This window comes from Vidua chalybeata, chromosome 17 (genome assembly GCF_026979565.1).
Source record: "Vidua chalybeata isolate OUT-0048 chromosome 17, bVidCha1 merged haplotype, whole genome shotgun sequence".
Lineage (NCBI taxonomy): Eukaryota > Metazoa > Chordata > Aves > Passeriformes > Viduidae > Vidua > Vidua chalybeata.
Genome location: NC_071546.1, coordinates 13,053,597 through 13,067,860, shown reverse-complemented (window position 1 = coordinate 13,067,860; position 14,264 = coordinate 13,053,597). Strand labels below are relative to the sequence as shown.

At 47.0% G+C, this 14,264-nt stretch overlaps 1 protein-coding gene across 2 annotated transcripts in view; it reads right to left on the bottom strand.

The window, feature by feature from the left end:
- The window catches only part of BCAS1 (brain enriched myelin associated protein 1), a 36,657-nt gene extending 22,626 nt beyond the window's left edge, over positions 1 to 14,031 (bottom strand). For both annotated transcript variants that reach the window (XM_053958915.1, XM_053958916.1), the window contains exons 1-4: positions 13,948 to 14,031; positions 13,778 to 13,859; positions 5,155 to 5,672; positions 82 to 234 (exon numbers count right to left, since the gene is read on the bottom strand). In XM_053958915.1, the coding sequence (XP_053814890.1) occupies positions 82 to 234; positions 5,155 to 5,672; positions 13,778 to 13,859; positions 13,948 to 14,016 (822 nt within the window). In that variant the 5' untranslated portion in view covers positions 14,017 to 14,031. The remainder of the gene's footprint in view (positions 1 to 81; positions 235 to 5,154; positions 5,673 to 13,777; positions 13,860 to 13,947) is intronic.
- Between the last annotated feature and the right edge of the window lie 233 nt (positions 14,032 to 14,264).

Below are 14,264 nucleotides of genomic sequence, written 5' to 3'. Positions count from 1 at the left end.
TTATACCAATTTTCCAATCCCACAGGGGATTTTTGGAAGCAACTGAAACCCAAAGAGAGGGAAAGGAAAGGGAGAACTTACCAGTGTTCTGAGGAAGCTCATGACTGAGCCCTGTCCTGCAGCTGCCTGGGCACTGTCCTGCTCTGCCTGTGCCCTCCCAGGTGCTGCAGCAGCCGGGCCCTGTTCACCTGCAGAGTCCTGCCCAAGCTCCCCTTGGCTGCACTCATCTAGCTCCTAAAAAATAAAAGGGGGCACAGATTGCTCAGTGCCAGCTTGCCTGATTCCCAGTGGAATGCAAAAGTGGCTTTTGTGACTTGCTGGGAGTCACAACAGCAATTCCAACCATTCCTGCCCAGCCCACGGGCAGAACAATCCAGCATTTATCCCTCTCCTTCCCCTCTCTGCTCACACATTCAGCAATGCTGCTGCTTGGGGGAACGTTGTTCTCAGCCACAACAAGCACAGAGCGAGTCCCAAACTCCACTTTTCTCTTTTCAGGGCTGAACTCGTGAAAAATGGGAGCAAATGGTGAGATTTTGGCCCTGCCAGCTCCGTGTCTGAGTGCACCATACAAAGATGGCTTCTGATTCTCTATTTTGCCACGCCAGGAATCATTTTTATCTATCAAACACAAACGTGACACACATTAAAAGAAGGAAAAAGGCAACAAATCAAAGTAATTCCTCTTAGCCAGATGGAGCTGCCTCTTCTCTTCGTGGAATTACAATTCCCAGAGCCCCAAAAGGTTTGCCAGTGCTCAAGCACTCACAAGAAGGCAATATTAAGGTACTTGTTTTCTGTTTAGACACCTGGACAAGGGTCAGGTTCTAAAAAACCACTTCTTGAACCAGTTTTGGAGAGTTTGGCACCTCTCACACTGAACTTACCTTCCATTTTGGCCAGCTTTGCCTTGAGCCTGCACAGGAAAGCTCAACAAAAGTGTTGTGCAGGAGAGAGTGACATCAAAGGGTGCCTAAGTGGCATCAAAGGTATTTTTCCCTAACTAGCCCATTATAGCTCAGTGCTTTTTTTAGTGGGAAAAATTAGATTAAAAGCATTCTAAAGAACTTTTCCTTGTGCTGGGTGATTAAATACCACAATAATTTGTATAATATGGATTACTTTATGTCACCAGTGGAAGGAATAGACTTTAAATGCTTTAAAAGCTCAGAGGGATCAGGAGGACAGCTGGGTGTGGGGTGGGCAGTGCCAGCAGAACACAGGGAGTTAAAGCAGACACTGAAATGCCAGAAGGGATTCGTGTGTCATTCCCCACCCACCCAGTTTTGCAAGCTGGCCCAGGAAGCAGCAGAGCACTGCTGGAATGCTCACAGCAGGCCACTGAAGGGTCTCACACACCACTCTGTGCAGCTGCCAGCCCCAGAGTGGCCCCAGGAACAATCTGTCCCATGCAGGACACGCGTGGCCACGCCAGCCCAGGGTGGCACACACAGAGCTCTGGTGCCATGGAAAATGCTGGCTCTGCTCCAGGTGCTCAAGGGACAACTGAGGCAGGAGGAGGAGGAGGAGGCTGATGTGTTGCTAAACAAAACCAGCTTCACAGCCCAAGTGCTTGGTGCCATCAAACTCTTTAGAGCTGGATGCTATCAAGGAAAAAATCAACAGATTTAATAACTTTTTGGAATTCTAGACAAGCCCAAGCCCTGCCCTTGGGATGCATTTCAGGAGGGAGCTGCACACAGCTGTTTCCAGCACCTCTGGCTGATCCAGGACATCTCCCTGACAAAGTCACACTGGAGAAAAAGCCACTGCAGACCCTGAGGATTGGGGCCATCCCAAAATCCCTGAACTCCAACCTCACAGCTCAGATGTGCCCCATTTGATGTGCCCATTTGAACTCCCTGTGGTCTGCTGGCACTGCCCACCCCACACCCAGCTGTCCTGATCCCTCTGAACTTTTAAAGCATTTAAAGGCTATTCCTTCCACTGGTGACATAAAGAAATCCGTATTATACAAATTATTGTGGTATTTAATCACCCAGCACAGGGAAAGCTTCTTTAGAACGCTTTTATTCTAATTTTTCCCACTAAAAAAAGACCCTGCCCTGCTGGAGGATCCCTCTCTGTGACTCCCAAGCCGAGGCTGCCCTTGGCTACAGAGAATCACTCCAATCTGGCCTCAGAGAGGGGCTGTGATCCATCCTGTGCTCCCACGGGAATATTCCTGCAGGAAGAGCACAGGCTGGGGCCATCAGCACAGAAATCAGGCACAGAGAACACACAGCCCTGCAGGATCACGTCTGCAGAGCCACAAAATCACCACAAAAGCCTCTGTGGCAGCTCCCTGCTCAAAGCCCTGGGGGTAAATAATGAAAGAAACCCCAGGAATAACAGAAGATCAGTATTAGGAGTTAATAAATGCTATGTAAATGTTCAATTCGTGTCTTTGAGAAGCTAAATTTGGGGGTAATAAACACCTTAAATGTACTGTAGTTTCAGTTCAGTCATCAGGAAAAAAAAAACCCCAAACATATCAAAAGAATGTATTCCTGCCAGCACTTTTTGTTTGCATGAATCATGGCTCAGTGAAACATTTCAGGCATATAATTTATCTTTTCTTTGGCTTACATAGTAAATGCTTCATGAATTCATGAATTCTGCCCTTGTTTTAATTATGCTGCGCTCTGAATGTAGTTTTGTAGACCACAAAAATAAAGAGTGGCTCAGCAAACACAGAATGTTTGTGCAGCTCTTAAGCTACAACTGTGGAGCCTCTCTCTTACTCACCAGCAACGCTGTTTGTTTTGTCTTGGCACTCCGTGCAGGGAAACTTTGCTTTTAGCATTTACAGATACTACAAGTCATAATCCACAAAGAAAAAAAGAGAGAGAGAGAGAGAAAAGAGGAGCTGTTGGCAGCAATATCTTGATTTCTAGTATGATTATTTAGTAACAGTTTGTAGTTACTGCAGTAACAGTAATTAAATTAGGCTTGGTCATTCTCTCATCCTGCAGGAGAATTGGAACTTCAGAGGGAACAGAAGGCAACTGTGCTGCAAGGCAGAGCCACAGCCTTTGTTTTAGGGATTGAGTTAAATTTGGCAACACGTTGCACTGTTTAGCTGCAGTATTTTCCCCAGAAAAGGTGCTTAACTCCTCTCCGCCCCTTCTTTTCATATCTGAAAGAACCAAAGACAAAATTATAGCCCAAAAATTCAAGTAGAAGTTTAAAATCCGTCTCCCTGTGATCCAGATCTGTTATTTATTTACACAGTGAACGCCAATTTTGTGACTCCTCAAAGATGTCTGTGGTGCAGCTTTAAGCACACACCTAGGAGGTGTAGAGGCATTTCTGATAACCAGACCTGTCCTCAGGAACGTTCCTGGGTTCCAAAAAGCTGCTGGGATCCTGCAGGCACTCCCAGCCAGACCCAGCACCACCCCCAGCTCAGCAGTGCCTGGGATTTCCAGGTTATTCCCATCAGGCACCTCCAGGATGGAGATGGGCACAAGGGGACTGGGGCAGAACTGCCCATCAGTAGGAATTCATAAGAAATCCAGGTGTTATTGATAGAAGAAAGCTTGATCTGGATGAGCAGTGCTTCCCTGTTTGAACTGGGAGAACGATTTCGATTCCCTTCTGTCCCTGATCAAGCTCTGCCTCACCTGAGCTTTCAACAGGACTGTTTGCTCCCAGCAACGTTTAACTCTGAATTTTAGTTAAAACTGCTCCAAAGTGTCCTTTCCTTGGTCTTTCACAGCATTCCTTCAGCAGCACCAGCTGTGACCTTCCCCACTCTGTAAATGAAAGCAGTGTCGCTGCAGTGACAGCAAAATAGGAAATGAGAATTTGGCATTTGGTGCGACAAGAGACAACTCCTGCAAGCCACGGGGAGGACTCGTTGTGTGTGACAGTCAAAAATATCTGCAGGAATTCGGGGTGTTGAAAAGCTTCATTCTAAGAGGCTGAACACAGAAGTGCCAGTGTGCCCTGAACAGAGGATTCATTTCAAATGATCCACCCTGTTCTGCTTAGGTGCTGAATGCCTTTAAGGATTCTTTAAATGTGCATCCCGAGCTGCCTGAAACACCAGTGATGGGAGCACTCCTGAGGGGCAGGGGTGACAAATGCAACTGTTCCTGCTCAAAAATGAACCCTCAGAAAAGCACTGCAATGGGTAAATTTATACAAGAAATGTGATCTTCAAATCTGAGAAGGTCTACAATAAAGAAGACAAAGATTAAAAATAAAAGAATTTTGGGGCAACTTGCATTGCTGGCAGTGTAAGCAGTGAGAATCCCATGAGTTAAGCTCAGCACTACCCAAAGCATCAGTGATCACCATCTTATTTGTAAGCCTGAACTGGCCAATAAAAGCAGTTATTAAAGTGGTAATTACACATTGGATTTTCCCTCCTGTTCCTGACATTAGACAGGGTTTCAATTTGATCACCAATTCCAGCGTTCCACTTCTCCAGCAGAACTCAGATTTACACCATTATTCCCTTTCAGAGGATGGGCTTTTTCTGCAGTTAATTATCTGAAAATTATACCTTTGCTGACATCAGATCTGGCAGGAAGTGTAAAATCTAAACTCATATTAACTTCCAGCTCCTTTGACCAGCGTGCTCTTTCAGTTAAGATCCACAGTTTCTTATATCATGTTTTGATCCTGTAAAATCATTTCTAATGAACCACTTTTCCTTGACTAAAACATCACAATAAGCTGGAGTACAAAAATCCTTGCTGCATTATATTCCTTATTTTGATGAATAGGGTATCCAGCACCTATTGCTTGAGAAGTAGGACTATTTTAAAAATGGCACAAAACTGGATGGTTTTAGAAAACCATCCAGTGTCAAACTCCAACATCCTAAAGCACAAGAAACTGGTTTAGTTTCAGGTATTTTTTGCTTTCATTTGCAGCTGGCAGCTGTTCCTCCTGGCAGTTGGAGCTTTCGGAGAATTATAAACTGAATTAAACTGGAGGCCAGGATTTAGTCATGAGACAGAGCTCCACTCGTGGCCACAGGCTCATCTTCCACACCTCCACCCTGGGGTGTTACCTGTGGCCATTTTAAGGGCAACACTGGCTCATTCCCACCCCACACAGAGTCATCCCACTCTACCAACATTCCCAAGAGGTTTCATCAGTGAAAACGAAATTAATGCCTATTTTTACGGAAGCACTTGCCTTGCCCAGAGGGACCCCGTTGGGCGCGCCGGCCGCGATGCTCCCGTCGGGAACGTCCAGCCCCTGCCTTCCCTCCTCAGGGTCACCTCTTGTCCTTCCCTTGCCCTTCTCCAGCCTGAAGATCCTGTCGAAGAGCGTCACTCGTTCGCCCTTTGGGGCCGCCACATCCTGTCCCTCAGGTGTCCCCGCGAGCTCGACGTCCTGCAGCGGGGCCTGGCCGGGGTTCGGACGGGTTCCCTGGTGGGGCGCAGCCGCCCCGCGCCTCTCCGCGCCCTCACCCGGGGCTTTGCTCAGCCCGGCGGCATCGAGGGCGGCCTCTCGGGGGGCTGGAGCCGCCGCCGGCTCCTCAGAGCGCCGTGGCACAGCCCAGGGGAAGGCCAGCGGGGAGCGGGGCCTGGCAGCTGGCAGGGCCCCGCTGGCAGCGCTCCCGCCGCTCTGCCCGCCCGCCCGGGCGCCGGGGCCCGGCTCCGCCGAAGGAACGGCCGCGCTGTCCCGGCCCGCGGCCGCGCCGGCATCCGCTGCAACACAGGGAGAGAGGGAATTACCCACGGGCACCGGCACCGGGGTGAGCTGGGTCCGAGGGGGGAGAGCACTCCGGGGACCCCGGTGCTGCTGCTCAGCCCTCAGAGGCGATTTCTGCCACCGCTCACTGAAATCAGTGCGAGTTTTACCCCAGAGCTGATTTCTGCCACCCCTCACTGAAATCAGTGCGAATTTTATCCCAGAGCTGATTTCTGCCACCCTTCACTGAAATCAGTGTGAGTTTTATCCCAGAGCTGATTTCTGCCCCCCTGCCCTCACTGAATCAGTGCGAATTTTATCCCAGAGCTGATTTCTGCCACCCTTCACTGAAATCAGTGCGAGTTTTATCCCAGAGCTGATTTCTGCCACCCCTCACTGAAATCAGTGTGAGTTTTATCCCAGAGCTGATTTCTGCCCCCCTGCCCTCACTGAATCAGTGTGAATTTTACCCCAGAGCTGATTTTTGCCCCCTGCCCTCACTGAAATCAGTGCAAGTTTTACCCCAGAGCTGATTTTTTCCCCCCTGCCCTCACTGAATCAGTGTGAATTTTACACCAGAGTTGATTTTTGCCCCCTGCCCTCACTGAAATCAGTGTGATTTTTACCCCAGAGCTGATTTCTGCCACCCCTCACTGAAATCAGTGCGAATTTTACCCCAGAGCCGATTTCTGCCACCCCTCACTGAAATCAGTGCGAGTTTTACCCCAAAGCTGATTTCTTCCCCCCTGCCCTCGCTGAAATCAGTGTGAATTTTATGCCAGAGCTGATTTTTCCCCCCTGCCCTCACTGAAATCAGTGCGAATTTTACCCCAGAGCTGATTTCTGCCCCCCCTCACTGAAATCAGTGCGAATTTTATCCCAGAGCTGATTTCTGCCCCCCCTCACTGAAATCAGTGCGAATTTTATCTCAGAGCTGATTTTTGCTCCCCTGCCCTCACTGAATCAGTGTGAATTTTATGCCAGAGCTGATTTTTTTCCCCCCTGCCCTCACTGAAATCACTGCAAATTTTACCCTCTGCTCATCTCCCAGAGCTGATTTTTGCTCCCCTGCCCTCACTGAAATCAGTGCGAATTTTACCCTCTGCTCATGCTCCAGAGCTGATTTTTGCCACCCCTCACTGAAATCAGTGCAAATTTTACCCTCTGCTCATGCTCCAGAGCTGATTTTTGCCACCCCTCACTGAAATCAGTGTGAATTTCCCCCCTGCACAAGCCCCTGGCAGTGCCAAAGTCAGATACCAGCCCTGTTTGGCACTACTTAGCCCAGTGGACAGCAAATTAAAATCTGTGATATGCAAAAAAAAAAAGCAAACCCAAAACCCAGTAAAACTCAAGACAGTTCTATGTCAATATATCACCTGCTCCTCTGTCAAAGCTAAAGAAACAAAAGGAACGGGAAGCACCAGGACTGATCCCATTTCCTGGCTGGCCAAATTCCCAGCAGGGCTGTGCAGTCAGAATTATTTTGTTCATTTTTCCTCGCCCTGCTGCCTGCCCTCCTCAGTGCAGCTCCTACCTGCACTTCTCCTTTGCCTGTGGGTTATTTTTGAGCCTGATTTGAATACTGATAAATCACATCCGAGCCAGGTTTCTTATCCCTGCATTTCTCTTTACATTTCTTCACCCACAAACTGTGGCTCAGAATCACATTTCCTCCCCCAAACCTCACACAAATCATTCCATGTGTGCACATGTGGCCATCACACCTTAGATGCAAAAACCCTTTTGATTCAAAGGTGTATTTTATGATTTTATAAAACAATGGTGCTTTGATAGGACAGTTGAGGTGAAAATCCCTGGTATGGGATTCACAGGCAGGAAAAGGCAGCTCCTGCTTTACACAAGACAAAAGAAACAAGAGACAAAAGAAAAATAATCTTGTTTGGATCTGTTTGTGGCTGGGAGGCAGAACCAGAGATGATGTGGTGTGAAACACCAATAAAAAAAGGGTCTTGTCAGAGGTAAATCTTACAGCTCCCCCTGAGCTTCAGCTTCTCTTCCCTACTTGGACTGGAATATGGATCTGATTTCCCTGTCAGTCATCACCACATTTCAAGGATGAATTTCGATGTATTTAATTATAACTGTGGAAAACTGACAGGCTCAAACTGACTCGCTGAATTAGAACAGGAAAATTGTCAGTTTCAATGTAAAATTGAAATTATTTCAAATTATAATTGTAATAGTCTAGTCAATATTATGCCTTTCACATTTTACTTTAAGAGAAAGAAGACCCCAGATACCAAAAAAAAAAACCTGACTGAAACACATCTTCCACACAGCCCAGATCTTCAGTGGGAAATCCTTTGAGATCAGGAAAACAGGACAATTTTAGATGCCAGCTTTCAAAGCTACCCCTTGGCTTTTCACAGCAAAATTCCCCCAAGCTTCCCAGCTCCCCAGGGATTCTGGATAACCCCCCAGAACATCAGCAGGTCCTGGGCTGATGGGTCTGTATCCATCAGACTCGGTCCTGCCTGGCAGCAACCAGGGATCCTGGGCACAGCCAGCAGCAGGGCAGAGCCTGGAGATTCCTCTTCCCACAGCTTTAATTCCATGGCTGAGTGTTCCCCCTGCACCACAGCCCAGGCTGCCCTGATGAGGCTTTTCCATAAACCCCAGGATCAGGGAATGTTTTGGGTCAGGAGGGACCTTGGGGACTGTCTCACCCCACCCTGCCATGGCAGGGACACCTCCCACTGTGCCAGGGGCTCCCAGCCCAGCCTTGGGCACTGCCAGGGATCCAGGGCCTGCCCACCCTCACAAGGGAGGATTTTTTCCTAATATCCAACCTAAACCTATTCTCTGGCAGTTTGAAGCCATTCCCTGTGTCCTGTCCCTCCATCCCTTGGATCCCTCTCCACCTTTCCTGCAGCTCCTTCAGGCCCTGCAAGGCCACACTGAGCTCACCCCAAAGCTTCTCCTGCCCAGGTGAGCAACCCCAGCTGTGCCAGCAGAGCTGCTCCATCCCTCTGCCCATCCTGCTGCCTTCTCCAGCAGCTGCAGGTCCTGCCCGTGCTGGGGCTGCAGTGGGGCAGTGCTGGAACATTCCAGCATCACCTCAAGGGACTTCACCCAAACATCTGCCAGCAGCAGAGGCACAGCTGACACCTCCAGGGCAGTGGTGACAGCAGCCACAGCTGCCCCCAGCACCCCACAGCTGCCAGGACCTGGCTCCCAACTCCTCCCCTTGGATCAAATGAGCCTTCTGCTCCCTCTTTTTTGGGTGTTTCAGGCAGAGTGGCCAGAGCTCCTCAGCACAGCCTGCTCTGGCCAGGCAAAGACATTTCCAGCTTCTGGGTACACATGAAAACTTTTTTTTTTCCTGGATTCTTCTGCTGCTGCTCCTGTAAGGAAGCAGCTCCACTGGCAGAAATCCTTGGGCAGCAATATCCTCCTGTGATATTTCATGAGCAGCAGTTTCAATTTCAGTGTCCTGACAGGCACAGCAAAAGTGCAAATTACAGCTACTCCAGCACCTATTTAGATACTCAGCTGGGGCCACTAAGGATCAGACGTAGTTTCCTGAGCCTCCTGTAGTAATGTTTGAAAAAGAACTTCTAATTATAGTTGGAAACTTGGGAAGGAAGCAAAAAATCAAAAACCCTTCCCCAGCTAAAGAAAGGAGAAACAACATCCATTGGAAAATAATTGTAAGAGATGCTGAACTTCTGCTTTATGTAACAGATAACAAATGAACCACAGGAAAACTGGCTTTGGCTCAAAAATAGGGATATAAGCTCAGCACTGAGAAAACCAGCTAAGCAAGCAGCAGCTCAGGAACCTGTGGAGCTCCTTTTATCTCAAATTATCATGGAAGGAATGGAAGCCCTGGAAAATGTCACTGCCATGGGTTCTGCTGTGTGTGTGTTGTGTCAGGAGAGCTCCAGCTGCTCCAAGGAAATTCTGCTCAGACAGAGGCAGAGCAGATCCCACCAGCGCTGGGCTGGGCTGCACTGAACAGCCACAGCAAAGTGAAGAGAAAAGCCTTGAAATTCCAGTATTTGGGTGAAAAGTGTGTCTTATTTTTGTTTTTAAAGACACACAAGTGCCATTTTTTCCCAGATTTATTCCTCAATCCAGAGACAGAATCGCAAAGATAAGCAAAACCCCCCAAATTCTAGGCCAGGTCTTTGAGCAGATCAAAGCTGCTCATTGTGGCTGAGATTAAATGCTGCTCTGAGATGAAAATCAATACACAATTTACAGACTGCATTTTGCATTTCAGACTACTGCTCGGGCATTTGCCTTTCAACTCTTTAACAAAAGGCAGTCACACTCCAGAAGATTTGTCTCTCTTTCCCCTTCCCTTCATCAGGGTGTGTTAGAAAGGAAATTCTGTGGCTACACAAAGTCCCTCTTCTGTAGGAACACTTTTTTTCCCCCCTGGAATTTGGCAAATTACACCAACATTTCTTCCTTGACTTAGCAAAAAAATAGAGAACATCAATGGTTAATGCCATATCACAGAATCATGGAATGATTTGGGTTGGAAGGGACCTTAAAGCTCATCTCATTCCTCTCTTTTGAGTACAAGCCAGCCACAAGCAAATATTTTGCTTAGCCATGGACCTAGAGCCACACAGCACTTTTTCCTCCTCTGGTGTTCAGATAATCGTGGAGAAAATATTTCAATGGCCATGAAGAAACCATTAAGGGCTACAAGGCAACATTTGGCACCAGGAATTCCAGCAGGGCAGGCCAGCACAGTGTACAACAGCCCTGAATGAATTTCTGCAGCAAATACAAATCCAAAATAAAACATTCATCCTTCCTTAAAAACAGAAGGAACACACTAATGTCCTTTTGCCATCTTGCTCTACCATTCCATGCAAATTAATTTTTGCTCCAAGAATCACCTGGTTTCACTAATTTCATTTGCATTGTTATTTACCTGCAGATTTCCAGAAATTAATGAAAATAGGGGCAGAGGAGTCAGCAGTGCAAATAGCAATGCTCATTTTCTAAAACCATCTCTGAAATCCTTCACATTTCAGGCCTTACAGGCACATGGAGCTGCTGCAGTCGGGATTTCTGGTGGGTTCTGGCTGCTAGCAGGCAACATTTGGCACCAAGAATCCCAGCAGGGCAGGCCAGCACAGGGTACAACTGCCCTAAACGAATTACTGCAGCAAATACTAACCCAAAATAACACATTGGCCTTGCCTTTTAAAAGATAAAGAACACACTAATATCATTTTGCCATCTTGCTCCACCATTTCATGCAAATTTTTTATCCCAAGAATCACCCTGCTTCACTAATTTAATTGGCATTGTTATTTACCTGCAGATTTCCAGAAATGAATGGAAATAGGGGCAGAGGAGTCAGCAGTGCAAATAGCAATGCTCATTTTCTAAAACCATCCCTGAAATCCTTCACATTTCAGGCCTTACAGGCACATGGAGCTGCTGCAGTCGGGATTTCTGGTGGGTTCTGGCTGCTAGAAGGACTTGCTGAATGGGATTTACCCCCCGGGATAAAGGAGCTGCATCTCCACTCAACCTTTCTCCTTTGTAATCTTTGTAAGTCCTTTGTAATTCATTTTAGGAGCAGGTCGCTGTTTTAGTCTGCATGGAATTACCAGCCAAGCCCGCAGGAATTGTTCCAGTTTTGTCCTCCTGCTGCATTTCTGCTCTGTGTAGTGCAAATCAGAGACAGAAAACTCCAGTTCCAACCTTCCCCCCTTCACCTGTTGCTCACCAAGTGCTTTTATTACTATTTATTATAGTAATTATTACTATTTATTTTATTGCTATTTATTATAAGTACAACAAGGTTCCCTTTCTTCAGCTCTGGCTCCCCCCAGTTTCCTCACTTTATACCCCAAAATCGCTATTTATTGCAGTATTTCATTTTAGAAACACAGCCGACTATGTTTTCACAGCAATAACTTCTATCACTTGTACTTCTCCAAAATCTTGATTACGTTGCACAAACACGGAGATTTCAATGGTATCTCAATGATTTTAAACTGCTTTACAAACAGGAAAAAAAGTCAAAGTACAAGAAACATCAACACAGCAACGTCTAATTTTTCAACTTGCTACTTAAGCTGATTTAGCAGTTACATTAATTAGGTAATCCATTTAAGTAAAGCAGTTCCATATACTTCATTTTACGTATGAGGAATAAAATGTACATGTATTTTCTAGGTCTTCAGGCAGTGAAAATCCATCTGGCTTTTATTTCCTTCTCAGATTTTTTCTGGTTTACACAAGAAAAAAAAAAAAAAACACAAAGAGAGAGGCTTTGCTGGTAGGCAACTGCTTAAAGTGACTTATGGTGGGATGGCACTGGGAAATTTGGGCCATGGAGCAGAGATTCTGGGCTGTCATCTGCATATCCCCAAACCAGCCTTTGATTATCTTTACCGAAATTTAGATTTTTCAAGTGCCTGTGTCAGACTGAGCGGGTTCTCTTAACAACAAATCGTAAAGTATTTTTCTCAGCATGGGGTTATAAAGCATTTTCTTTGCTGATAAGACTGAAGAGGAAATGTTGGGTTTGATTTATTCTGAAAAGAAAAGAAAGGAGCGCGGCTGAGTTTCAGAGCTGTGGACGGGGTGGTGCCGCTGCTCAGAAAGGCTCCAAAGCCAGCAAGGGGTGGAAGGAGGAATTAATGAGGTGTGAAAAGCAAGAAGAGCCACGTGCCTGTGGATGAGAGGGACTGCCCTTGGATGTCAGGAGATAACTGCTCAAAACCACTTGGAAACGACTTTTTAATGCTCAGGCCTTGTAGCTCACGGCAGGATTTTGAGGTGGCAGCACTGGGAGTGGGGCTCAGGGTCCAGCTGCACCCTGAGGTGCTCACCTGCAAACCCAAACTGGGCTGAAATGGGATTAACTCACTCAGCAATGCTTTGCTCGCACCCCAGCAACTGTTCTACACCCACAGTTCACCCATAAAAGGGACAGAGTTTATTTAATTAGTGTGCAGGGAAAGAATAAATTACTGAGCTTCAGTCTAAATTCTCTAGAATTCAAGCTCGGGAGCTGCATTTTGTTAAACAGCTAGATTTTGTTATGAGGTTCTCACTGGAGATTTTAGATGGACTGTGCTCTCTTCAGGAAGGGCTGCAACCTCCAAAATGAGAGCAAGGATGGTTTCTGTACCTTAAATACTCACTAAGGCCCAGCTCAGGAGCAGAAGAGGCCAAATGTAATTCTGATTTAACAACTTCACTGCAGCTTTAATGCCTGTCCCTTTCTGGTGCTTATCCCAGCCAATCACTATTTTAAAATTAAAAGCAAGACAGAAAAAAAATTCTCTCTATATATTTAATTGTTAATAAATAACTGCTCAGTGTATGTCAAGTCAAAGCAATGCCCCTGCTTGAGAACACAGGACCAGAAAAGAGAGAACAAGATAGAAATGTTCAGATGGATAAGGATTCTATCAAGAATAAGGCATTTCTACAGTTTCAGTTGTTGGAAATGGCTGCTGAAAAGATCAGAAATATGGGTGCATATTTCAAAATGCAGAGGTGGTTTCTAAGACTTTATCATCCTGTGGATAGGAACACATAGCCAGGACATGGAATTTTTTTATCCCCTCCCAACACATGAACTGTTCTCTTCTTGTAAAACATTTCCTGGTGTCCCCCAGAAACCCCAAACCTCTCCAAGAGTCCATGTTCTCCCTGCCCTGGTGCCACTGCTTCATTTTGTCCTTTCCAAGAGCCTAAATTTGGGTTCCTTACAGCAACAATTCCCCCAGGGCTTGTTGGGGACACAAACTGCACCAGGAATTCCCCCAGAGCCTGGGCAGAGTTTGCCACAAACCTGGCAGGGACCAGCACCAAAGCACCCCTGGCTGGTGATGCTCCACACAAACTCCCTCCCCCTGTAAATCCACTTTTTGGGGCCCAGGGCAGAACCAAATCCCCAGAACTATTAACCAGCACCCAGAGAACGTTGGAAATAATTCCTTAATTTTCTTCTTGCTGTATTTAAACTTTGCGGCTTCTGTAGAGCCACATTTCCAAGTCAGAGCCTGGAACATGGGTTCATCCCCTCATGCAAAGCCATGCATGAATATTTATTGTTCCTTCAGTCCAAACCTCCCCCAGGGCACTTCCAACCCCCCTTCCCAGTCCATACCTTCACCGTTCACTGCCAGGGGAGGGGTCTGAACAAACACCACAGATCCATTTGTAATACTGTCAGGAGACTCCGAGAGAGGCTGAGATAACAAACAGGGGTTTTAGGACATCAAAGGGGTGAAAACTGCACTGGCAGCAGCCAGGGGAGGTGGGAGTGGGGTTGCTCACCTGGTAGCTCTTCACTGTGCAGGTGTTGTCATCCTCAGCTTCCTCTGGCACACTCAGGTTGTTCCCCATAGCTCCTGTGAGGTGGAGGAGAGAAAAACCCCAAATAACCCTTTCTCTGTCATTAACATGAATGCACCACCTAATTCTCGCTAAGGGACAGCCAATGGGGACAGGCTGTTAAAATCCCTAAAATCCCACCTGCCTGCCCAGGGCACCTGCCTCAGCCCCATCGTGCTCAGGGCTCGCAGCTGCTCCCCAGAAATGGCACAAGGCAACAAACTTTTCTTGTTTGTGGAGGCAAACCAGCTGCAGTCCCG